The 24,818-nt window shown below is 34.3% G+C and overlaps 1 protein-coding gene across 2 annotated transcripts in view; it reads left to right on the top strand.

Annotated features, from left to right (window-relative positions):
* Positions 1-19,027, top strand: part of LOC121368448 — a 31,257-nt gene extending 12,230 nt beyond the window's left edge. For both annotated transcript variants that reach the window (XM_041493181.1, XM_041493182.1), the window contains exons 6-18: positions 1,665-1,865; positions 2,917-2,965; positions 3,278-3,439; positions 4,540-4,593; positions 5,051-5,098; positions 5,949-6,013; positions 7,292-7,375; positions 9,598-9,729; positions 10,667-11,217; positions 12,463-12,596; positions 13,487-13,573; positions 15,178-15,228; positions 16,150-19,027. In XM_041493181.1, the coding sequence (XP_041349115.1) occupies positions 1,665-1,865; positions 2,917-2,965; positions 3,278-3,439; positions 4,540-4,593; positions 5,051-5,098; positions 5,949-6,013; positions 7,292-7,375; positions 9,598-9,729; positions 10,667-11,217; positions 12,463-12,596; positions 13,487-13,573; positions 15,178-15,228; positions 16,150-16,245 (1,714 nt within the window). In that variant the 3' untranslated portion in view covers positions 16,246-19,027. The remainder of the gene's footprint in view (positions 1-1,664; positions 1,866-2,916; positions 2,966-3,277; positions 3,440-4,539; positions 4,594-5,050; positions 5,099-5,948; positions 6,014-7,291; positions 7,376-9,597; positions 9,730-10,666; positions 11,218-12,462; positions 12,597-13,486; positions 13,574-15,177; positions 15,229-16,149) is intronic.
* The last annotated feature ends 5,791 nt before the right edge of the window (positions 19,028-24,818 follow it).

Below are 24,818 nucleotides of genomic sequence, written 5' to 3'. Positions count from 1 at the left end.
TTTTGAGACATAAGTATGCAAATATTTAGAACATAAGTATGCAAATTACATTATTATGCAAATTATATACCGAAAACGTAGAACTATTTTCACCTGTCAAAATTGTTGACAAACAAACATGGCGTCTTTTGAAGTCGGAGATAGCGTTACTATCGATAAAAAATGAAGTGCTACAATCAAAGCAACTCTACCTTCCGGTAATTATATAGTTATGATTCAAGCTGAATTGTCACCAGAACGTTTAGTTAGTGCAAACAGGGGATAGGGTAGATCCACGGACATCGAAGCAGACGCCACAATCCGGCAGGCCCAAAAACAAAACTCGTAGATTTGTAGAAGTAGATGATACGATGATTGGTAATGTCATTACAGAAAATGAAAATAAGAATACTGCCAAAAAAAACTCTATACGACATGCGCATTTTTGAAAACTATCTACAATCAATCAATGAGTCCAGACCAATACATGAAATGCCCCCCAAAGAACTCGATGTAATTCTGTGCAAGTTTTACATCAGTGTACGAAAAGAAACCGGGGGACATTACGAACCGAACAGTCTTACCTCTTTCCAAAGCAACATCATAATAAATGTGGCTCAGCCAAAAAGTCCTGTTGTCCCCCTAAAACGACGAAGACTTATTTTCGACAGACTCAGACTGAACTTGATGAAGCCCTTAAATAGGTCAGTGACGTAGATAGGCCTATGTCTGACAATGACGTAGTACTCGGTAAAATGCTGCGAAAAGTTATTTTGAAAAATTTGGCTATTGTCAATTATTTTATTATAATTTCATTGTTTATATATAAAACTGTTAAATTAGTATTAAATTGTTTAAATAGCTACAATCTTTGTTTCCGCTTTTAACCTAGTTTCAGAAAGCATAGATAACCTTCAAGGTGTATTGACAAACCGATTATCAGCTGAGTGATTGACATGTACATGTATTCATACGTCATAACAGATTGTTACGTCCGAGCGTTGGGGTTTTGTTTATTAATCATTTAAGTGGAAAATAAACAAAATTGACAGTGATATGATAAATAGAATTCGTCACTCGTATGTTTTAATATGGGAAATATCAACCTCGGCCTGTTAATCTGTATTTGTCTCGGCAGAGCCTCGACAAATACAGATTAACGAAGCCTCGATTGATATTTCCCATATTAAAAAATACTCGTGACGAATCCTCTATATCTGTATCTTGATAGTGCACATTATTAGAGAAATTATTTTTAAAATTGAAGACTCACTCTGTTGCAAATAATTTTACAAATAACTGCAAAAATGCACGTGTTTCAGTAATTAAGGTTTGCATAAATTACTGATTTTGCAATAATTTAAAAAAATGAATATACTCTATATTTCTGCACCTGTCAAATCAAAATTATTTCTAGAGTAAATAAACCCGGAAAATTAATAATTTCTATCAACATTTAAAATGTTCTGAGTGAGCAGAAAACTTCAAAAATTGCAGAAACCCACTGCAGTTATTTGATAACAAAATATTATACATTACACAAACATTACACACATTTTCCCGCCAAATTAAAATAAAATTCACCAGTTCTTAAAATTTGCAATTGGCGACTGGCAGAGATGGCTTGATTTTGACCATCCACTTGTTTGATGTGTCACTGAACGGTCTGTTTCCACGTATTACAGCTCCAAGTTACGAGAGAAGCACATCAAGGCGATGGCTGACCTGCGGTCGTATTACGAGTGCGAGATCCAGGACCTGCGAGATGCTCTGACCGTCGCGAGTCCTGTGAGAGAGACAGCGAGGGAGAGGATCCTACAGGACGAGAACCAGGAGATCAAACGGCGGTGTGACGACCTCGTCGAAGAAATACACGCCACTAGGATGTACGAACACCGCATTCTACACATTCTTTCTTTCTTGACATTTTATAATACAGTGAAAATCTGCTATTGTGATCATCGGCAGGACTTAATTGGTCTTAATAGTGGGGTGGTCATAATACCAAATGACCAATATTCGGAATGATGATTGTTTGGTAAATTGTGATTGTATATTTTACGTCGCACCCTCCTTCCCGATTGTTGTTGACAATTGCGCAACAAAATCAATGGGTGGTGATATTTATATTGAACTGCTAGAATAATCAAGTGTCAAGCCTTCCGTTATTTGTGAGCTTAGTCCCATTATTTTCTTAATTACTACACAATAGAGAATAACAAGTGTATGAACAAATGATACCCTCCCGACATTTTAGGATGTCTACTGCCCCAAAGGTAATACAAATGTGTGAATTTTCCAGTAAAATAAACATCAGACGTGTGAATTTTCCAGTAAAATAAACATAAGACTATTTAATTACTTGTTTGACTAGAACACAGAACTATACATTATTCATTGCTTGTCGCTTGTGTGACATGACTGGTAAATGCTGTGATCACATTTCTGGGGTCAAAATGCACTGAAACGACTATTGGGTCTGACTTTACTGGTCATAATCCTTACTAGCAGGTGGTCTTAAAATATTGGTCTTTAGAGCCAGGGTGGTTGTTAGGTGGGGTTTCACTGTGTGTGTGTGTATATATATATATATATATATATATATATATATATATATATTTATTTTTTAGTATACTCTATGTGTTTGTTTATTTAAAATAAGCATATTAGTAGCCCTTAAGTTTATTGGCCAAACAATTGAAGATTATATAAAATACAGCTGACTAGACTACCTGTTAAGTTAAACAAAAAAGCAAAACAAAATTCACATTTGTATCAGAATGTGTATTTCAGTATTAAAGAAATATATAAATGACATGGTCAGGTTTGGATGGTCATTGGCTAATTGCAAAATATGAATAACCATGAAGCTAATTAAAATGTTTTCCAGTTTGTTGATCTTTTATTAATGTTTTTTTTTTTTTTTTTTTTTTTCAGTCGGAATCGTGAACTAGAGCAGAAAATCCAAGGCCTTGAAATTCGTGCAGTAAGTTAACATGTGTATATTTAAATTTCCAGTCAGGGAATGTGTATTTCTTCAGTTAAAAATATCCAGTGCAATACTAACATTTACACATTTCTCTAATGGGGTCAAAATTAACATGACATGTATATTTAATTAACACATAATTTCCAGTTTCATAAATTCCAGTGTTAAGTAATTCGTATCTGAAATTCAACATTTCATAATTATCTTCTACTCTAGTTTGTGTTTTGTGTTTAGCTTAGAGTTTGCAGGTAGACTTGTGCCAGGTAATTGTGTCTATTATTCTCTGTAAAACCGTGATTTATTTTTCAGAATGACTATGCTGATCGCTATGACGACTCTCAGAGAACTGTTCTGTCTTTGAAAAATCGTTTAGAAGAGCTGCACTCCTATGCAAAAGATCGCGACCAGACCATTGAGGAAATGGAGATCAAAATGAAGGAACAGGCGCAATCACTGAAAGAAGCATACAATGTGTGTACTTCAAAGCTTGCCATGTTTTCATATTAATATGTTTTCATGCTTGTATACCATAAAAAGTTCATGAAGGCTGTTCTGTGCACTCTTTAGCTAATTGGCTTGTGCACATGTTTTGGGTTAGGGATAGTACGTGGATACTAACTCCGCTCTCATCAACATTAAATCTAATGGCTTATCCAGGGGACAGTATTTTAAAATCTTTGGTAACCACAAGTCGGTTCGAATGATTTGTTTGCCCAGGTAACCGATTGTGAATTATATTTGCATAACCTGTGAGTAACCTAATCGTAACTTGTGTACTACTGTTCTGGGCCCATTTCCATGAAGCAATGTTAGCACTATGATCACCTTAAGTACATACAGTAGTTATGCACTGAAGATGATCTTAGCATGAAGATTGCTTTGTGGAACGGGGCCTGGACTACATTGACATACCAAATGCATTTTAAACAAATTGATTTTGCAAATCATGTACTATATGTAAGTGTCAAAGAATTTTTGGAAATAGTTATAACTTTGCAACTGTTATTTTAAAATGTAAGGATGCACCAAGTAAATGATTGGCGATTTGCATGAATTTAAATTTGTATAACTGGCTTGAAATATGCACTGCTTATTATCAAGAGTTTTGGAGACCAAAATAGTATTTTAAATAATGGCTTTTAAGACGGATGACTTCTTAATGCAGGTCAGACTTCTTAATGCAGGTCAGGTTGTTATTGAATGATGTGTGAAAACTGTAAAATGATCTCTTAATAGAGGTGACTACTTGAATAAGTTAGTTTTACAGAGATGAAAATCTTTTTGGTTTTTCCAGAATTCATTGCAACTCTTGATAAAAAAAACCCTCAAAGTACCCTCCTACCCTCACCCCCCTCCCCCACTTGTCAAGACCCTGCAACATTCTGTTAAATGTTAACCACATAAATTGCTTTTTTGATATACTGTGCAAGGTTCCATAAAACAAAATAGTATTTTCTCAAATTGACATCTCATGAACCTTTGTAAAAATACTCTTCAGTTATTATTTTTTTAATTGTATGTGCTCCAGTGGTGTCGTTAAACAAAACAAACTTTTTTTAAATTGTTTGCAGAAGATAGACCAGCTTACTGAGAGTAGTAGAAGAGAAAATACTACATTACAGAAGGTAGAGACATTATGTGTTATTTATCTTTCTTAATGGTTCTTAATTTCTTTGATTTCTCTCTTCTTCTTTTTCCCTTATTCTTCTTTTTCCATTTCGTTCTTCTTCTCCACTTTCAAACTTCATTCTGGGTGCATGCTTATAAAATTTTAAAGACTCACTACTTTTAATTAGCAAAGTATATTGACTTTAACCACACCCTGTTTGCATAGATGAGAATTTATTAAAGCTTTGAGTCTAGATTATGGTGTTTTGTAAGCATCAGGCCTGAAAGTATTTGTTAGTTTCTAATTTCATATTTTTTGCAAGAAAAGAAGGTGCAAGTTATGACAAATTGAAACATGCCTTCTGTTTTTTTGGGTGCAACGTAGTGTTCTATGGAGATTTATTTATTTCTCAAAGTTAATTTAACATTAATTTTCTTTGTTTAGTTAACATACTGAATTTTTTGTTTTTGCAGGTGTTAGAAAAATATGAAGGACTAGAAAAAGAATACAACATAGTAAAAGTAAGTGTTCATTCACACATTAATTACAAACTAGAGATTCTGTTGTGTTGGAGCTTCTTTGTTTGATTGGGATGTGTAAAATACAGTAATTGTTAACTTTTCTGACATGATGTAGTGCAGCGTGCCGTTAATTTATTAATTTAATTACATTGTGGGCATGACTGCGCATTGTGGGCTTCTATTAGTTTGATGTCACAAAAAAGCTCAGTCCCTGACATCATCCCAGCACAGACATGAACATGTTAAATTCTGTTTCAACACCCAACAATACCTGTCACCATCAGAGATGTAAGATGTACAATTATGTATTTTTGGTATTTGTTTTCAATAAACAAACCAAATTGTAAACCTCATGAACCTGATAGTTAGCTTTCAGTCAGTTGTTTGACGAATTATACAAAGTCCAACATAAACAACAAAATGGCAGGTTTAAAAAAAATAAAAATTACATGTTCGTCTGTATAACAGCCATGCTAGTGGTTGTACTTTTAAAGAGACTATCCTCACTTTGTAGCCATTTTAAAAGGTTTTCGGCAAATAAATATTTTTACATTTATTAAAATAATAACTTGCTTATATTTTCTTCTTAGAATATGAATATTTTTATAAGTAATGCATTTCTGGACAATAATGTTTTGTAGTATCTCGATATCGATTTAACAAAAATTAAATTATGCATGAATTAATTATTTCTTCCAGTTGCCAAATGGTAAGATAATGTTTTAAAAACAGAAAAAAAGCAGGATGTGTGTTTATATTGTTGCAGTTTTGCTATGGCTAAAAACGTGGAATAGTCCCTTTAATACTAACTTTAGTATATGCAATTCAAACTGATTTTCATTTATGACAGGAGTCTGCTAGATGTAAGGAGGAAAAGTTATATGAAGCAAAAACTGAGGTGGTTGATCTCAATAAGTAAGTTGATTGTAAGCTTTGACAATTTCTGTCAAATCAATCTCTCTCTCTCTCTCTCTCTCTCTCTCTCTCTCTCTCTCTCTCTCTCTCTCTCTCTCTCTCTCTCTCTCTCTTTATATATATATATATATCTTTCTATCTCTCTTGCTCTCTCTCTCTCTCTCTCTCTCTCTCTCTCTCTCTCTCTCTCTCTCTCTCCCCCCTCTCTGTATCTCTCTCTCTCTCTCTCTCTCTCTCTCTCTCTCTCTCTCTCTCTCTCTCTCTCTCTCTCTCTCTCTCTCTCTCTCTCTCTCTCTCTCTCTCTCTCTCTCACACACACACACACAGACAATAACACAGTTTAAACACAACGAAAATAAAAGGAGGTAAAAGGTCCTTAGAATGTACATTGGTAGGAGGGTGTGTACCAAGCTATTTAGTTGCATACGAGATACTTCTCTCCCTCCCTCCCCCCCCCCCCCCTCTCTCTCTCTCTCTCTCTGATACACACACACATTCCTAACTACAATCTTCACTTCCTGTTTATCTCTCCACTTGTTGTTTTAAATCAATTGTATTATTTTGTCCGCCATGTAAAATTTGTAATTGTCAAATGTAGAGAGAGACCTTAATTTGACTTTCAAGGCTTAATATAGGCATCACCTGTTGGTCAATCCCTAACGTTAATGTTTTATTAGTACTGTATCTTACTATGAAATTGTTTATTTCAACATTAACTATTTATTTAAAAAAGAAAAGAAAAGGTTTTAATTATTAAGCTGCTTGTTTAAATATTACATTCTTTATTAGTCCCCTACTAGTCTAGCCAGAGGAGACTAGGTTTCATCTCCATCCATCTGTCAGTCTGTCCGTCCGTCCATCCGTCTGTCCCACCAATAGTTTTCAGGATGGGTTTTTTCACAATGCCTCGAGATATTCAGCTGAAACTTTGTGTATAGCTTTATTATGTACAGGTACAGATAAAATTTCACTTTCATGGCAAGGCCCTTGAACTTAGAAGATATGAAAATTTGTTCTCTGCATGTTTTTCTTTTTTTCACAATGCCTTGAAATATTGAGCTAAACTTGTGTATAGCTTTATCACGTACTGTTGCATTTCACTTTTGACTTTCATGGCGAATTACCCATTTTTGACAGAGTTATGGCTCTTTAATTTAAGAGATACGAAAACAAAATTGCCCTGGTAGGAGACATGTATTGCTTTAGCAGTATTCTCAGAATGCTTGTTAAATTTATATTAATTGACATAAATAATAAAGCTTTATTTAAAAAATTCAGGGTTCTGTCTAAGCTTGAACTGCAGATAAAACAGTTGAACAGAGAGAATGACAACCTCCGACACAAGGCAGCAGTTGCAATGAAGTAAGGATATTTTCTCATATGGCCCAAAAACACAAAAGCTGGATCTGGGTCTGGCGAGTGTGGCAAAATCACCATGTCTGGTGTATTTGGACGAAAAATTAAAATTATACAGTTTGCACAATCTGGGATGTGAAAATATACCACATGTTCTTTATCATGTTGCCAGATCTGTAGTTTGCGGCAGCATAGACGCAGTGTGTTTTGTCACATTTGATTCAGTGCGTTTCAGTTTTTGACTGGTGCCATACTCACCAGACCCAGACAGTTTTGGGCCTTACTGGCCAGGCATTGTGTTAAATTCTGGCTACATTTACTATTATGTTGAATGCACCAGTTACTGTATATTTTAAGGATGTGATCCGGCAGCTTTTAAACAGTTATTTCATAGTTTTGTTATTTTTGTTTACAAAAGGGTTTGAAATTATTTGAAATTTTGAAAATAAATTTGAAACAAGGTGACAGCACAAAGTTTCTTCACTAAACTTGTTGCACACCTAATAGTCACCGTTTAACAGTGGGCTAGCATATTGTTAACCATATTGGGCTGAACTTGCAAAGCCTGTGTTTGACTTTGACGTGTGCAACTACGTACATTTACAATGCGTATCACCTATATTTAAGAAGAACACGCTTCTTAAATTTCCCCATACTTTCCATTGATTTGATTAACAAGGTTGTGTGTTTTTTTAAACCCAAAGTAGGTCAAAGTTAAGGTAGACATGAAAATATGGAAAAGAATAGTTAGACCTGGAAGTCAGGCAGATAATACCTGCTGATTAATACAGTTAATAATAACTGCTGGTAACCAGCTAAGCACAGTCACACTGTATTAATATAGGATAGCAGCCTTGTGTTCAGTTGCTGAAAGTGCACCAATGCTTTATTAAATACAATGTACTTGATAGCCTTCATTTTGCAGTTAACATTAAATGAACCATAGGACAGGAACAGGTCAAAACCTAAGTATTGAATACAGTCTTATGGCCCATTCACACCAAAACCGCAAAATGCAGAGCTTTTCCGAGTGGTCGCCGTTAAGCTAATCGCTCTCTACGTCAATGCATTTAACCATTGCAAAACCACACAAAAAATTATCTCCACAGGAATCACTCGTCGACTGATTGGAGTGTGGTTTCCACACGATGTTCTTGGCCATTTTGAACTGGTTTGGGGAAAATACACACACAAATAGGAACGATAACAAAAGAAATGATGTTCAAAAACAAATTTGGTTGTGAAACAGTTCAATGACTTGATATTACATGTAAAGGTGAACAAATTATTATTAGGCTTATTTATTTATTTATTTATTTTATATATTAGGCTTTTAAAATAAAATATGTTTCAGGGAACGTACCGATTTGTTAGTTTTTTTGTGTGTTCTTTTAATATTTATTTTAACTACATTTACCCACACTGGTCTAGATTTTATAAAATTTAATACAGTAAAAAAGAAAAGAAAAATCGCACTGCCACTGATGTACTCTAGTGGTGTCATTAAACAAAAAGATTTTTTTAACCGTTTGTGGCTTCTCCCCTTTCTATGTTATATACATGCACCTATCATTCCCTATCTGTTACTTCCAAGTTAATATCGGAACGTGTGGTCAACAAAATGGACCCGTCATGTTGACGGAGGGGTGGGGGAGGGGGCGCAACCCCATGCTCCCATAATTCCTTCCTGTATTATAATGAAAGTAGTGTCTAGGTGACAGAAAGAACTCTATGAATATTCAAGTTGTGTCTGGTTTTTTATTTTATTTTTTGTTGTTGATTTTATTTTTTTGTGTGTAAGGTACAATATTGTTCGATATCGAGTGAATCCGGGTGATGTCGTGGCTTGAACCCCAGGCTCAAAGCAAAAAATTACTTTACTGTGCTTTATTTTCGGATTGGGGATGGGAAATGAAGGCCCTGTATGACATGATAAACCTTCCACAATTCAATATGAACACGACACTATATTTTGCTTCGCGGCACAGTTTCCATGCGAACATTCAGTGGCACTGTGCACCCGTAGTGGTGTGGAAACCATTGCAGTTTTCATTGCGGTACCCGCATGGTTTTGTTGTGAACGGACCATTAGATTTGAACGAATTACATATTTTGTTCTTTTGTATAACACACATCTCTTGTTCTTTTGTACATTAAAAAATACCATTCCAAAAGCACAAGTTTGAAAATGATGTCAACAATTGCTAACTTTAAAGTTTACCTTTCAGTATGACATCCATAACGACAAGTTACGAAGATTCATATGGGTTTGCAACAGATCATCGGAGAAGTTTCCTCGGTGATAACCATGACATCAATCGTTCTGCTGTGACACCCTCTACTGAAAGAACCCCAGGAAGGTTAGTAGTTCACTGTCTTCTTTCAACATCAAATAATTGTTTTGTCTGGCAGAGAAAACTTGAAAAACACTTTACAGTTTAAATTATTGTGGACCCCTTTGTTCTAAAGAGGAAGGCATTTTGGTTTGGTTTTATGTGTCTCCGAGTGCTCATTTGAGGTGCTTACTTCGCAGGATCGAACCACCTCGGTGGATCCATTCAACTGATTGAGGTTTTTCTAGTTTCCAACCATAAGTGGTCAAAGGCCGTGGTATGTGCTATCCTGTCTGTGTTAAAGTACATACAAAAGATCCCTTGCTGCATTAAGAAAAATGTAGAGGGTTTCCGTTGATGAATAAGTGTCAGAATTGCAAAATGTTTGACATTCAATAGCCAATGATCAATATGCTCTAGTGGTGTCATTAAACAAACTTTTTCTGTGCCTCTGAAATGGCATTCCTTGTTGTAAGTTTTTATTTTGAGCTTAAATTAGTGTGCAGATTGAAAAATGGTGGGCAGGGTAATGACAAAATTTTACTCTCAGTAAATTTTTGTTTAAGTATTTAGTAAGGAGTACTGTAAGATAAAATTTAAATATAATTATATTAAAAATATTTGTATGTAACGTTCTGACAGACATTTTTAATTTTCTACTTAGGCTTATTGGCAATGTGTCGATAGGATAATAGTGACTACATTTCACTCTCAGTAAACTTTGATTAAATGTAAGATAAAATTTAAATATAATTATATTAAAATATTTGTATGTAACATTCTGACAGACATTTTTAATTTTCTACTTAGGCTTATTGGCAATGTGTCGATAGGATAATAGTGACTACATTTCACTCTCAGTAAACTTTGATTAAATGTAAGATAAAATTTAAATATAATTGTTATAATAAAATATTCGTACATAACATTTCTGACAGACCTTTTTTAATTTTCTACTTAATAGGCTTAATGGTAATGTTTCGAAACCTGTTGAAGATATTTTATCTGATGGTGACAGCAACAAGAGTACTACCTCACCACTAATTAAAGCAGAGAGGGAACTTCTTAAACTCCAAAACAAACAACGGGATCTGCAGTCGAAATATTCACCATCGTCTCAGAAGAAGTTTTATGGCAGTGAGATGTCTTATTCCGGAAAACGTGCCACGGAATATGAATACAGCAAGAAGATTGTCCAGTCACCAAAATATTCAGTAAAACAGTCTTCCTTCGTTTCGACTTCTCCGAAACAAAGAAGTCGGGGTACCGGTACGCCGAAACAGGATCATCGCGAGAGTAGGAATCGATCCGAGAACAGTAGGTTGCCAAGGACACCACCACGGATACAGATACAGCCCAAGAAGTATTCTTCGCCGACGCGTTTTGATGTGGAGGTCGATAATCGACCGAAGCACGACAGACTGAAAGGGTTACTGTCGGTTCCGGATGGTGATGGCTACCCATCACAGACTTCGAATTCCAATTCCAAGTCTCGAAGTCCAAATAAGTCTCCAGGTACGCCGCATATAACTGAATTTTTTTTTCTCATCTCTCAGTTTGCATTATCATGGATGTAAGTGCAATATTTTGCTAATTTTTACATTTATTTGTGATAAATAATGTAGTCCGAAAGAAAAAAATGTTTATTTAACGATGCACTCAACACATTGTATTTACGATTATATGGTTAAGGACCACACAGATATTGAGAGAGGAAACCTGCAGTCACCACTTCATGGGCAACTCTTTTCGATTAGCAGCAAGGGATCTTTTATATGCACCACCCCATAGACAGAGTAGTACATACCACGACCTTTGATATACCAGTTGTGGTGCACTGGCTGGAACAAGAAATAGTCCAGTGGGCCCACCGATGGGGATCGATCCCACACACCGACCGCGCATCGAGCGAGCGCTGTACCACTGGGCTAAGTCTCGTCCTACTGTAATCGATGCCACACATAACCTTTGGCGGCTGAGAATATTAAAATTCTAATGTGCTGCAACACAATGTATATCACATAACTGGATTGTTTTTCTTGTCTCTCAGCTTGCATCATCATAGATGTATGTGCACTATTTATTCTAATTTTTACATTTATTTGTGATAAATAATGTAATCAATGCCACATATAACCTTTGTATAAGTCAGCTGAGAATATTAAAATACTAATGTTTTGCAACACAATGTAAAATTGTGGTTTTATCAACATCATATATCACTTGTTTACTGTCAAATAATTTTGGGAACAATGTCTGAAAAACATGTACACGATAACTGACAGCCCGTGTTTAATCTGCCAGTTAGCTTCTATAGATTTTCAAGTAAAATTAAAGTTGTTCCAACTAGTAAATAAAATAAAATATTTGGTTCTGTCTTTTTGGAGACATGAATAGCTGAAAATTGCTTTAATGATAGTTTTGTTTGCACAGATCAATTATTTTCCATTTACACATTAAATTTAGGATATCATTTACAAGGATATAATGAGCTACATAAAAAGAAAATGGGTTATCAGAAGGGTTTTTTTGTATTGACCATAAATATGTTATGCAAATTTTCTATTCTTGGAGGGCTGACATGGTTTAGGGTGTAATCTTTACATTTTAAATCGAAACAAAATTGTTTTTAATAATAGATATTCTTGGCAGAAAGTAACAGCAATATTGACCCTCTAAGCAGGTCCATATTTGTTTTTCATTATATTCAGGGACAGATGTTAGACATGTTTTGATTGGATTCCATCGCTTTGTGTTTAGGTTCGATGAAGACTGTTGCCGACACCCTTGAGAGGGTTCGAGCTGGAGACATTGTGTCGAGACCTCAGTGGGAAGACATCCATACGTCCATGGCTAAACCGAGACCCTCGGCAGAACTTCCATTTTCTAGCATGGTAGGTCCAATAAAAAGAGCATGCTCATTATTGTACTGCTTGCGAGCAAACTTAACAGTCGTGTTCATACTGCCTTCATTTGTAATCAGTTTTTTTTGGACCACGAAATGTGATGGAATCCTTTCGATTCCATCCAGAACTTATTTTACAGTTCCTACATGATACTGCATTTTATTGTAACTTTTAAATACATGTATTATCTATCTGTGATATTTGTATTTTTGCACAGTCCTTTACACTGTGTTTTTATTTAAATCTTGAATTTTATATTGATATGATTCAACATTTAATGTTTTGCTTTTACCATAGTGTGACACCCAATAGCCGATGTATTTTTTGTGCTGGGGTGTGTGTCGTTAAACATTCATTCATTCATTCATTCATTGTAATCAGTTTTATACCTTCATTCTCCCATTTCTGTACATGATTAAGAGTGACACTTAGGAAAAATACCTGTCTCTCCCCCACCCCCGAAATGTTTAGTGTTTGGTGATGCTTGATAAAACGAAACTAAACTAAATGAAATGTAATATTTGATTTTCCTTTCAAATTGATAATAATATGCTATAGGGCTCCTATCTACGGTAAGCATTTCTGTAAATATAGTTTTTTTCTTATTTCTTATTAATTTGTTTTAATTGTGTGTGATAATGGACAGATATTTTTTTATCTGGTTGCATAAGCTAGATTTGACTCTAATGTTTGATTTTGTTTGGGGTTTTTTTTGCTTCTACTCTGCGATTTTAGTCATTAATGATTATTATCATTAAATTATGAGCAAACCAAAATCAGTCTAGATTTGTGTGGAACATGTCAACTTGGTGATTTAAGAGGCATTCTATGACTGTTCTGAGCCATCTAGTGCTTTCATGTTTTTATTTTTATTTTAGACTAGAGACCAGAGATTGGAAGAACGAATACAAACTATAACAAAATTGGAGAAAAAATACGAAGAATTGCATGTTGAAAAGCGAACGGTATGACATAAAAGATAATGTGAATACGAAACTTTGTATTTTAAGAACTTACTGGTGGGATGTAGCTCAGTGATAGTGTTGACCATGGGTGTCATGAGTTGCAATTTGTTTTTCTTTTTTTCTTCTTTTTCATTTTTTGCGTCCCAACCAGTTCCCAATGACCGGTACAAAAAAACCCTGGAATGTACTGACCTAGCTATTGTAAAATGCATATAAAAGATCCATTGCTGCTTTTTTGGTAGGAGTAGCCTATGTGGTGGTAGCAGGCTTCTTCTCTTTCTCTTCAATAAGGGTGGCAGGAGTCGGTCGAGTGCTCGCTTGAGGTGCTTGCATCGCAGGATCAAACTACAGGTACCTCAGTGCATCCATTCAACTGATTGTTTTTTTCTCCTTCCAACCAGTGCACCACAACTGGTCAAAGGCTGTGGTGTGTGCTTTCCTGTGGAAAAGTGCATAAAAGATCCCTTGCTGCATTAGGAAAAATGTAGCGGGTTTCCTCGGATAACATGTCAGAATTACAGAATGTTTGACATCCAATAGCCAATGATTAATTAATCAATGTGCTTTAGTGGTGTCGTTAAACAAAACAAAATTTAACTTAAAGCCACACACCCTAGTTCCATCCAGCGAAAATAAATTATAATTTGGTTAATCTACAAACCTGTAACACACTTAGATCACGTTTTTATCAGATGGAGTGAAAAAGCAGGTTTTATATTGATAAATACCATGGGAATCCCCATGTCCCAATTGCTTGAAATAATTTTGAAAGTTAGTATTCTGATGTCACCGGTAGATGTCGCTCGAAGCACAACAATGCCTACGTCACGACAAATTTCACAGAGTGCGCACAGACTTGGGGTGCGTTCTTTTCACCTCTCCTGGACATTTTCCAACTGTTCTGTCCTGGTTTTATCCCCTCTCCAGCCATGTTAAGACTTAGCAAAATTATTGGTTTTAAGGGTTTGTAACGTTTTGTCTGAACTTTATTGTTACTGAAAATGTTCACGAACTGTGAAGAAAAATCTCACAAATGAACAACAACAAATCGGATGTTGATTGCGCGAACCGTGCACGAGAAAACAAACTGAACCAAAATGATAACGGTCACGTGGTATACCAACGTCTGTGACATTGAAATGGAAATATCCCATCTAAAAATAGATTAGACCTTGTCTGCTCAACGTTTTTTTCTAACGTGCGTCCGTTTTTAAGAAATACGAAAAATGCATTTTGTGGTATTACAAAAACCAGGATTACCAAAAAACACTTCAGGTGAATGGAAATGTATATTCTAAATAATAAACGGTAAGTAAAGTGCAATTTTATTTGTGAAAAAATGGGTTTAATAGCGAAAAACAACGCTGTAATGGTTAACAACTAGCCGTAACTAGGGTGTGTCCCTTTAAGTAAGTGCCAAAAGATCCATGTTAAGACACCAAATAGCCATAGTTTAAAATGTGCTGAGGTGTCATTAAACAAATATTCCTTTCCTTTAATACTGATGTCATGTTCTTGATTATAATCAGTTATATCCACTGAGACATTATGACCAGCTGTATATTAAAACAGTACTGATCAAGTGTGTTGTTGGTTTCTTCCAGCTGGAGTCTCAGCTGACACGAATCCCATCTCATGGACATCTTAAGCAAAAGGTGAGCTTTATAAACATGTCTTGTAACCTATGAAATGCTGGTTATTTCATGCTTTTTTATGGAAACCGTTTTATGTCTTTGGGTGATGTGTAAAAATCTTATTTCCAATAACAGTAGCCGTCTTTAAATTCCTTGATAGTCTTTGAATTTGAAAAAAAAAGATTTTTAGGTCTTTGAAAGTCTTTGAATTGTAATTATAAAAGTCTTTAAAAGTCTTTAAATTCTCACAAATCATAGCCAAAGCAATGATGATATCTTTTACAGCTGCATGCATTTGATATTTTCCAGATACAAGATTTAATCTGTCATGATGCATGTAAAAAAGCTAAAATCTTTGCCATGGACAGAAACGTAAACGAACTGATTTGGTATTTTTATCACATTCTATTGACTGTTGTATAAAAGTCTTTGAAAATGGCAGGTAGAAGTCTTTGAATTTGTTTGGTCTTTAAGGTTATGAACCCTGAATAATAATGAAGAGATTTTTGTTCCCCCACACATATTGAAAGTTGTGAATTTATTGTTTCTTTGAGGAATTCAAAGGCCAACATGAAACAATTGTCATGGGTTTTTATTGCATGTTTTAAGAAAAGTTTGATTTTAGCAGTTTGAAATGGTCTTCATATTGTTTTACTTTAAGAAAACGATTCAAGACAGAAAATAATTAATATTCATGATATTTTAATTTTATGTGAAGAGGTTGGATAAGTGCTTAAAGACAGAATAATATATAATAATTGTTATGTTATTGGATTTTCTAGGAAAAGCTTGAAGATAGAAAATATGATAATTGTTGTTATTGGATTTTCTAGGAAGAACTTGAAGAGTGAATACATAATAATTGTTATATTATAGTATTTTCTAGGAAGAACTTGAAGACTGAATACACAATAATAATTGTTATATTATTGTATTTTCTAGGAAGATCTTGAAGATCAGTATGACAAGGTGGAAAGAGAACTGGGATCAGTGAGAATGTCACTCAAACGCTTCCAAGTGATCAAGTCAACAATATAGAAACTTCTTGCCTTTATCATACACGAGTTAGAAATACTCACAGTACGACTAGAAACGTAGTCTCAGTATTTGGTAGTTGTCATGACGACAATAATAATCACGTACTACATATTATAATCCAAATATACTGGAGGTGTCCCGGATAGTATTTCAGTTGTACAAGTTAGCTTTAAGTTATAATATTATATATTTATAAAGCCAAGTTGCTATGACAACAATACAGTGAAACAAGTGAGCAATAATTTTAATAACGGTTAAAAAAAATAATAATAAAAATGCCAGTTTAATGCCAGTTTCATTGAGTTGTCATAATAAAATAAAAATTTAGATCTATATTCATGTTGCTAAAAGTAATCCAAGTATTATCAAGTATTTCTATACAAGCTCGCTATTATAATAATAATAATAATGTAATTATTTCCAGTGTCATTTAGTGGAAAAGGGACTGGGCAGACATTCCAATATTAGCTAGACTTGACAATGTCAAAAACATGCATATTGTCTACAGCTCTGGAACATAACGATTCTCAACAGTAAGAGCATACCTTTAACTGCACATTGATGGTTTTTATTCTTAACCTATGTAGCTATGCAGTATTAAACATTTAAACTTGCCCCATATAGAGATCTATATATCCATTAGGCTTCAGAGTTTGCAAAAACCATTAAATTTTATTGGTTATGCAGAGTCCAATTATCCATATGGTGTCCAAATTTAATGTGTGAACAGAAAATGTGTTATGCAAAATTAGACGAAACTATGCACGATCCGTAGGATTAGCTCATATGGCAGCAGAGGGATCCCTCACTCGTATTCAACTCTTATCCAGGTAACCTGCATTCTCAAGGCAGTACCGGTATATGATGTATCTGTCGGTCTTTATCTTTCTTTCTTTTTTCTTTGTGCATAGATTTTTGGATTATACTAACTCATTATTAAACTTCCACTATGACTACGCTACTGCACGTTAAAATAATATCACAGAGTTATCCATTTCAAATTTGTGTTTCTCCATCACAATCGATAGTCCATCCACATTCCAATTGTTAAATGCTTTTTGTATGTTATAACAGTGACACTGTTTTTGATTCTATATCTTTTTACGTATTGTTAAGTATCAATTCCTTTTAATATGTACTTTGTATCATATATATATATAAATATACATGTATATGCATATTATGTATATTTTTTAATTAGTAATTTTTACACAACTATACATGGCATTCTTATTTTTCTATCCATACGGATATACAGCTTTGTTAGTCACACAATCCGTCCAAGCCCGGGGTCTATGCAAGCTTATAAAACATTCAAAACTCTAATGATGTCACACATATACAATTTGTATGGTGTTGCCATGATGTTACAGGTGCAGATCTATTAGTCTTAAGTCTAGACTCGAAAAGTTTTACAAGCATCAGGCCAGGTTTAAGAAATATGCATTCAGTATAATAAGAAAATGCTATTTGGAAGTTGTAGAATTTAATGTAGTTTGATGCGTAATGAATATTTATCACTGTTCTCTTCTTTATTATTTCTGTCTTGACTGCTCCATTGTATTGACTAAGAAAAGAAAATAACCACAACGACTATATTTCCATTTTGACTTCTTCTTTTTTTTGATTGGGGATGTGTGGCTGTGGGCACCAATACATTACATTGATTGCTTTGGCATTGATAATGCCGCTTGTATTATTTACAATCTCATCATATTCTAAATATTTTCAAATAGTTGGTATGACTAAAAACAATTAAAATTATTCTTTTGAGAGTGAATTGTACAAATTTAAAAAAAAAAATCAGACTCATCCTGCCCATAGCCACATTAGTTAAATTGGTTATACAAAGTGGCTGTAACTTTTTGTACACTTATTTGGCTAATACAGTTTTGTTTAAATTAGCCATTTTAAAACTATTTTCTAATAATTCTTTCCACTGTAACAGTGTAAGCCTTAAAATTAGCAAAACATTTTATTTATTTTTCAAATTATTGCTTAGAAGATAATAGTGAGTTAATGTGGATGTTGATAAAAACTAGAAAGTTAGTTTTCTTAGTAACCTGGAAATCTTATGGATCTATAGTGTCACAATCATGTTTCAAAGGTTACATTATACACGTATCACAGTTATGTTAAATCACTTTATTGTGTGTGAACATGATTGTTATAGCACCATTTGATGTCAACAGTATGGACAATGAAACAGGGTATAAATAACTTTATCAATGTGAGAGGTATCTCATATTGTGGCTCCTTGATAAAGAGAGATTATAGAGCTGTAGTATATATAATATTATATTATATTGTATACATACACCAGAAAATGAAGATGTGTAATATATGCTGTATTGTTCATGTGGTGAACTAGTTTTTAATTTATTGTTTAGTTATTTTAATACTGATATTGTGATGTAAAGCGTACCAATAACATTATTAGTACATGAACTGTATTGTGCTTGGATACAGTATTTAAAAATAATTCTTTCTTTTTAATTCAAATAATGTTTGTTTCCGGTATATTTATTTGAATTTAGGGCAGTTTATAGCCTGTATGGTTCTGACAAAACTGTGATTTTCTAATAAAACAGGCCTCTGATAATTGAAACTAGGCGTACCCCATTTATGGGCTTCACAAAGTAAATTCAGGCAATCCATTTTAAACCGGCCTCGGTGGCGCAGTGGTTAATCCATCGGACTACAGGCTGGTAGGTACAGGGTTCGCAGCCCGGTACCGGCTCCAACCCAGAGCGAGTTCTTAAGGGCTCAATGGGTAGGTGTATGGCCACTACACCCTCTTTTCTCTCACTAACCACTAACAAACTAACAACTAACCCACTGTCCTGGACAGGCAGCCCAGATAGCTGAGGTGTATGCCCAGGACAGCGTGCTTGAACCTTAATTGGATATAAGCACGAAAATAAGTTGAAATAAATAAATAATCCATTTCATTTCTGCATAACCTGCAGTAATACATAAATGATGTTCTAAATATAATCCACATACAAAAAATGAAGGAAACGAAATCACACTTGAGCGAGCATTGCACAAACAAAACTATTGGTTTTTAATGCAGGTGCTTGGTTTCTTGTGACAAATTGTATTTAACCTTCTTCTTTTTTTCAATTTGTTATATGAATACATATGATAATATGTAATACAAGAAGTCTCTTTAATTTTGTAATCTTTAACCAACTGAAAGTAATTAGTTACAATGGCTCTAGAATCGTTCCATTTTAGTTTTGTTGAATAGGAAGTCGATTAAATATTGTAATGTGCATGTATGTAACTTTTCTCATGTACTTTAGCAACAGTGTAATATTACGGTTATTTACTTTTTATAATGTACTACAACATGTATATACTAGTTGTAACATATTAATTATTAAGCAGTATTTAAGGTTAATGTTTCATCAGTATTGTGTAGAATTTTATTGTACTTTTTCACTCAGTCCCATTGTAATATCACCAATGGAATATCTAAATAAAGTAACAATAAAAATAGTGAGAAATACTGTCAAAATACATGGGCAACATACTTAAATGACATGAAGTATGCTTTTGTCAGAATAGAGAAGAGCAGTTTCGGACTTCAGGGGCTCCAAAAGAGTGCATATATTTTAGGATGAAGAGATTTTAATGAAAAAAATTTAATCTTTCTTTTTTTGATATATTAGTTAAGAGATTCAATTATTCTTTTGCCCAAGGTCCTAAAGCCAACCCCGTTTGATGATGCATCAAGTAACTCGTATCACAGTTGGGGCCCTTTGACAGGGTTTATGTCTTGTTACAAAATATATGGATGGGGTTCTTCTGAATTAGTCCTTGTTAATAGCCCCATTGAAGTTTCATTTCTGTTTTGAATGACATTTATCAAGTTAATTTTGTTTTATGAAATCTTACAATAAAAAACAAGCAACTATGCACTATCTCTTATATTGTGGATATTTGAATATGTCATACATACATAATCTTTATTTCCTATTTTATTGTAGTTGTACTGCCGTGAATCATTACTGAAATGTCCATTACTCCCAATTAAACTGCCAATTGATGTATTCATTTTCCTTGTAATTTATTATTTGCAATCAGTATTATTTTGTGTTAAATTTGATCAATTCATTTCATTATAGAGAGAACAGCTGAATAATTATATATTTTTCCTGTTTGTATTAGTCAAGATGTACTGGCAGTAACATAAGTATTATTTATTTACAACTGTGTTAGTGATATTAAAAAATACTACTAATAGCTAGATATAGATTGTATGTGACTGTCACAGATTATGACGTGTATTGTCATGGTTTAAAACAAACAATTTTGGGTTGTCAAATTTCTCTGTAGAACAGCTTAGTAAACCTTGCTTGTCAGTGCATCTGCTGTGTTATTATTAAATTGGCACAGGTAAAATTTACAAAGCCTTTTTTCTTCTCACATATGTAACAACATATGAAGGAAAGAAGGAAATATTTTATTTAACGATGCACTCAATACATTTTATTTATGGTTATATGGCGTCAAGCATATGGTTAAGGACCACACAGATATTGAGAGAGGAAACCTGTTGTTGCCACTTCATGGTCTACTCTTTTCGATTAGCAGCAAGGGATCTTTTATATGCACCATCCCACAGACAGGATAGTACATACCACAACCTTTGTTACACCAGTTGTTGAGCACTGGCTGGAACAAGAAATGGCCCAATGGGTCCTAGATTGACCATGAATAAAAAGTTTGTTTTGTTTAACAACACCACTGGAGCACATTGATTAATTAATCATCAGCTATTTGATGTTAAATATGAGTTGTAATCATCAGGAGAAACCTGCTACATTTGTCCTTATGCAGCATGGGATCTTTTATATGCACTTTCCCACAGACAAGAAAGCACATACCACGACCTTTGTCCAGTTGTAGTGCACTGGTTGAAATGAGAAAAAAAAAACAATCAGTTGAATGGGTCCACCGATGTGGTTCGATCCTATGATGCAAGCACCTCAATCGACCGAGCTAAATCCCGCCCCTGACTGCGCATCAAGCAAACGTTTTACCACTGGGCTACGTCCCGCCCACTACAGATGAAGTCCATTTCCAAAATGTGACATATACAAATGTCCGGATTTGAGTTAGCAGTCAATGTACAACTTGGCAATATGACAATAAAGTTTATGTCAAAACACAATCTATGCCATTGAACAGGATGTTAAAACTGTGCAGCAAAACTAAATTTCTCTCAAAATAATATAAATGGAAATGAACTCTTCATATATTAATAATGCTTAAACACCTGCAATTATTAAGAAAACCAGGCTTTGTAAATTCGGCCCAATATGATTAAATCATAGCCAAGTTTGAAGAACTAGGTTCAATCGGTCGGTTGTTTGTGTTGGTAATAATCTGTTTTATCACAATATGCACTATGGTATTAAAAATGTATATTCAGTCTGGTGTTAATCGTCTTGTTGTCACACATATAATAACATTTAATAATATTTCAGCAGTTGTTGAAGAGAGAACCATTTTAACACCCCAACACATTATTTCTTGTGGCTTTTGAGTACTAAATATGGTAATTATGGTCTAGCATACACAATGATCATTAAATTTTAAAAGGAAAGTGATATTCACCAACAATATTCAATTTAATTTTATAACTACTGATAAAAAAACCTATAATGGTGGTCACAAAACTTGTTTTTCTTTAAAGCTCTGTATAAACATGAATTCACAATCTTTTATGCAAAATTGTCATGTTAAATTGTAACTTCTTTTTTTTTACATATACTGATAGAAAGAAATAATAACTGCATCAAAAATCAATTCATATTGTCAAAAAGTTGACTGGGAACATATAGGCAGCACATTCAACTCTATAGACATTCAATCCCACATTACAACTTGGTATGAAATGCTGACATTACTACGCTAGTTGTGAATTAAATTTGGTCTACAATTTGATGTGTTCCTTATTTCTTTCCATCAGTATATTTAATAATGAGTGTTTATATTAAGGTTATGTTTTAAAAAACGTGTCTTAAAAACAAATTTGACATTTATAGAAACTGGTGTGACCAGTTTATTTAGTAGTAAATAGTATTAAGAAGCTATAATTAACAAACAACACAATACTGGGTATGGTTTATTGCACAACGACAAAACGTAAGAGAAGAGTATTTAACAAAACATTTACAATGATTAAAATAGGGAAACGAAAAAATCGATGTTGGTACATTACATTTCATTAATTGTACATGTACATGTGTAGGTCACATGCCAGATATAACTGGAAAACTTCAAATTTCATTTTAAATAAGATTCAATTGGTCTAAGAGTAACGCAAGTGTGAAGACCAACAACATAAACAACAGCCTTCGGTACACTAGTTGTAGAGCACTAGTTGTAGGAAACGGGTATGTCGCCATACCCAAATGTTTTGCAGATTTAATGTTTTTAAGTTAACCTTTAACCCCATCCCATAACATAACCAATTTTCTTTTAGAGGGAGGCCCCCCATACCCCCTGTTGACTACAGTTGCATTTAGAATACACATTATAAATATTCAATTTCATAGCACAATAACCAAAAATTTCTTTCTGCCACAAACCCTGAAAGGAAGAGAAAAATAAGGGAAACGTCGAACGGTCTTAGCAAATTAAGGAAATCCTGCAAGCATTTAATCAAAGAACAAGGTCGGAAATAGTTTTTGGACATTGCTAAAATCTTGAACAAAACATAATTCAGTGGGACTTTCCATTAGCAGATACGTCGCTGCTTGAAACCACAAGGGTTGTAGGAATAATAATAGATCACATGAGGGACTAAATACTATATAAATGTAAAGATGAAAAATAGTCCATTGGGAAGATACATTTTATAGAGATGGAGACAGAAAATTCTGCATTTAATGTTAAAAAGACCTGGCAGCTCAAATTCGACTCAAGGTGCCAAATTTACAAAGCCTATTTCAGTCTTACTACATACATATACAATGCTTGAACACTCGTGTTTATAAAAAAATATAAAAACAACCTTGAAAAGCTGAGCAAAATTTCACCCCCGTTTTATATACATGGACCACAATTAAAGTGAATGAATACTACACTCTCCTACAAGAACTGTGAACACGGTTAATTTTAAAAACCTACGAGGTATGGCAAAAAAGAAACGAGACTATGTCAATAAATCATTGAAGATTATCTCCTTCAAAATAATCCCCATTGGCTGTTATGCACTTTTCCATTCTTTTCTTCCATGCAGCAAAACATTTTTGGAAATCCTCTTCTGGGATGCCCTTTAACTGTTCTGTTGTATGTCTCTTTATGGCTTCCACATTGTCAAAATAGGTTCCTTTCATGAAACATTTCAGTTTTGGGAACAGAAAAAAGTCACATGGGGCAAGATCTGGCAAATAGGGTGGGTGTTCCATTGTTGTGATTTGCTTCTGTGCCAAAAACTGTTTCAACGATAGCGCCGAATGAGAAGGAGCATTGTCGTGATAAAGAATCCACTTTTTGGACCAGAGATTTGGTCTTTTTCGACGAACCTTTTCCCTTAAACGTCCTAGAACATCTCTGTAAAAGTGCTGGTTGACCATTTGCCCTGGTGGAAGATATTCATGGTACACAATACCTTTAATGTCAAAAAACACAATTAACATCGTCTTCACTTTGGAACGAGACATTCTTGCTTTTTTCGGTCAAGGAGATGTTATCGTTGTCCACTGTAGGCTTTGTCGTTTAGTTTCCGGGTCATACTGGAACACCCATGATCCATGACATCCCCTGTGCTACCACTGTCTAGAAGGTTTGCCTCTTGTCCAATTCGCTCAAGAAGATCAGTGCAAATGTCCACTCTTTTCTGTTTTTGTTCATCTGTCAGAAGTTTTGGCACCATCTTTGCACACACCTTTCTCATGGATAAATCTTCAATTAAAATCTTCCGAATCAGTTCCTTGTTCATGCTAAGCATTTCAGCCATCATTCTAATTGTTAAACGGCGATCACTACGAACTAGCTTTTGAACTCATCAGTTTTGGTGGTTTTTGGTCGACCTGATTTTTGGTCATCGTGCACATCTTCTCAACCATCCAAAAATCTTTTATGCCACTGAAATACCCGAGCTCGAGACATAGTCTGATCACCATAAAATTTTTTTAACATACTGTATGTTTCAGTCGCAGTTTTGATAGATTTAGCTAAAAATTTAATGTTAATGCGCTGTTCCAAATTTCTTTCACACACGTCTTATCAAAATGAACGTAACACAATTAATATTTACCCGAAACAAGCATTTGAGCACTTCTTGGAACCAGGAAAGACCGTAATAAAACAGCATAAAAGCAGTTTGATCATATAGTGGGTAGTGCCTAAGCTAAACGATTAGTCTCATTTCTTTTTTGCCATACCTCGTATTCCTATGTGAAACATTTATGAAACTTGAAACCAAACCATGTTTATAGTTTAACTTGTACGTTTATGGATAAGTATCAATATATACACATAACAACACACCCACACCCACACCCACACCCACACTCATGCATGCATGCACACAAACACACACAAATGTATGA

Source organism: Gigantopelta aegis, chromosome 3 (assembly GCF_016097555.1).
Source record: "Gigantopelta aegis isolate Gae_Host chromosome 3, Gae_host_genome, whole genome shotgun sequence".
In the NCBI taxonomy this organism is placed as follows: domain Eukaryota; kingdom Metazoa; phylum Mollusca; class Gastropoda; order Neomphalida; family Peltospiridae; genus Gigantopelta; species Gigantopelta aegis.
The sequence above is the reverse complement of the archived record's forward strand: the minus strand, read 5'-3'. Positions and strand labels throughout refer to the sequence as shown.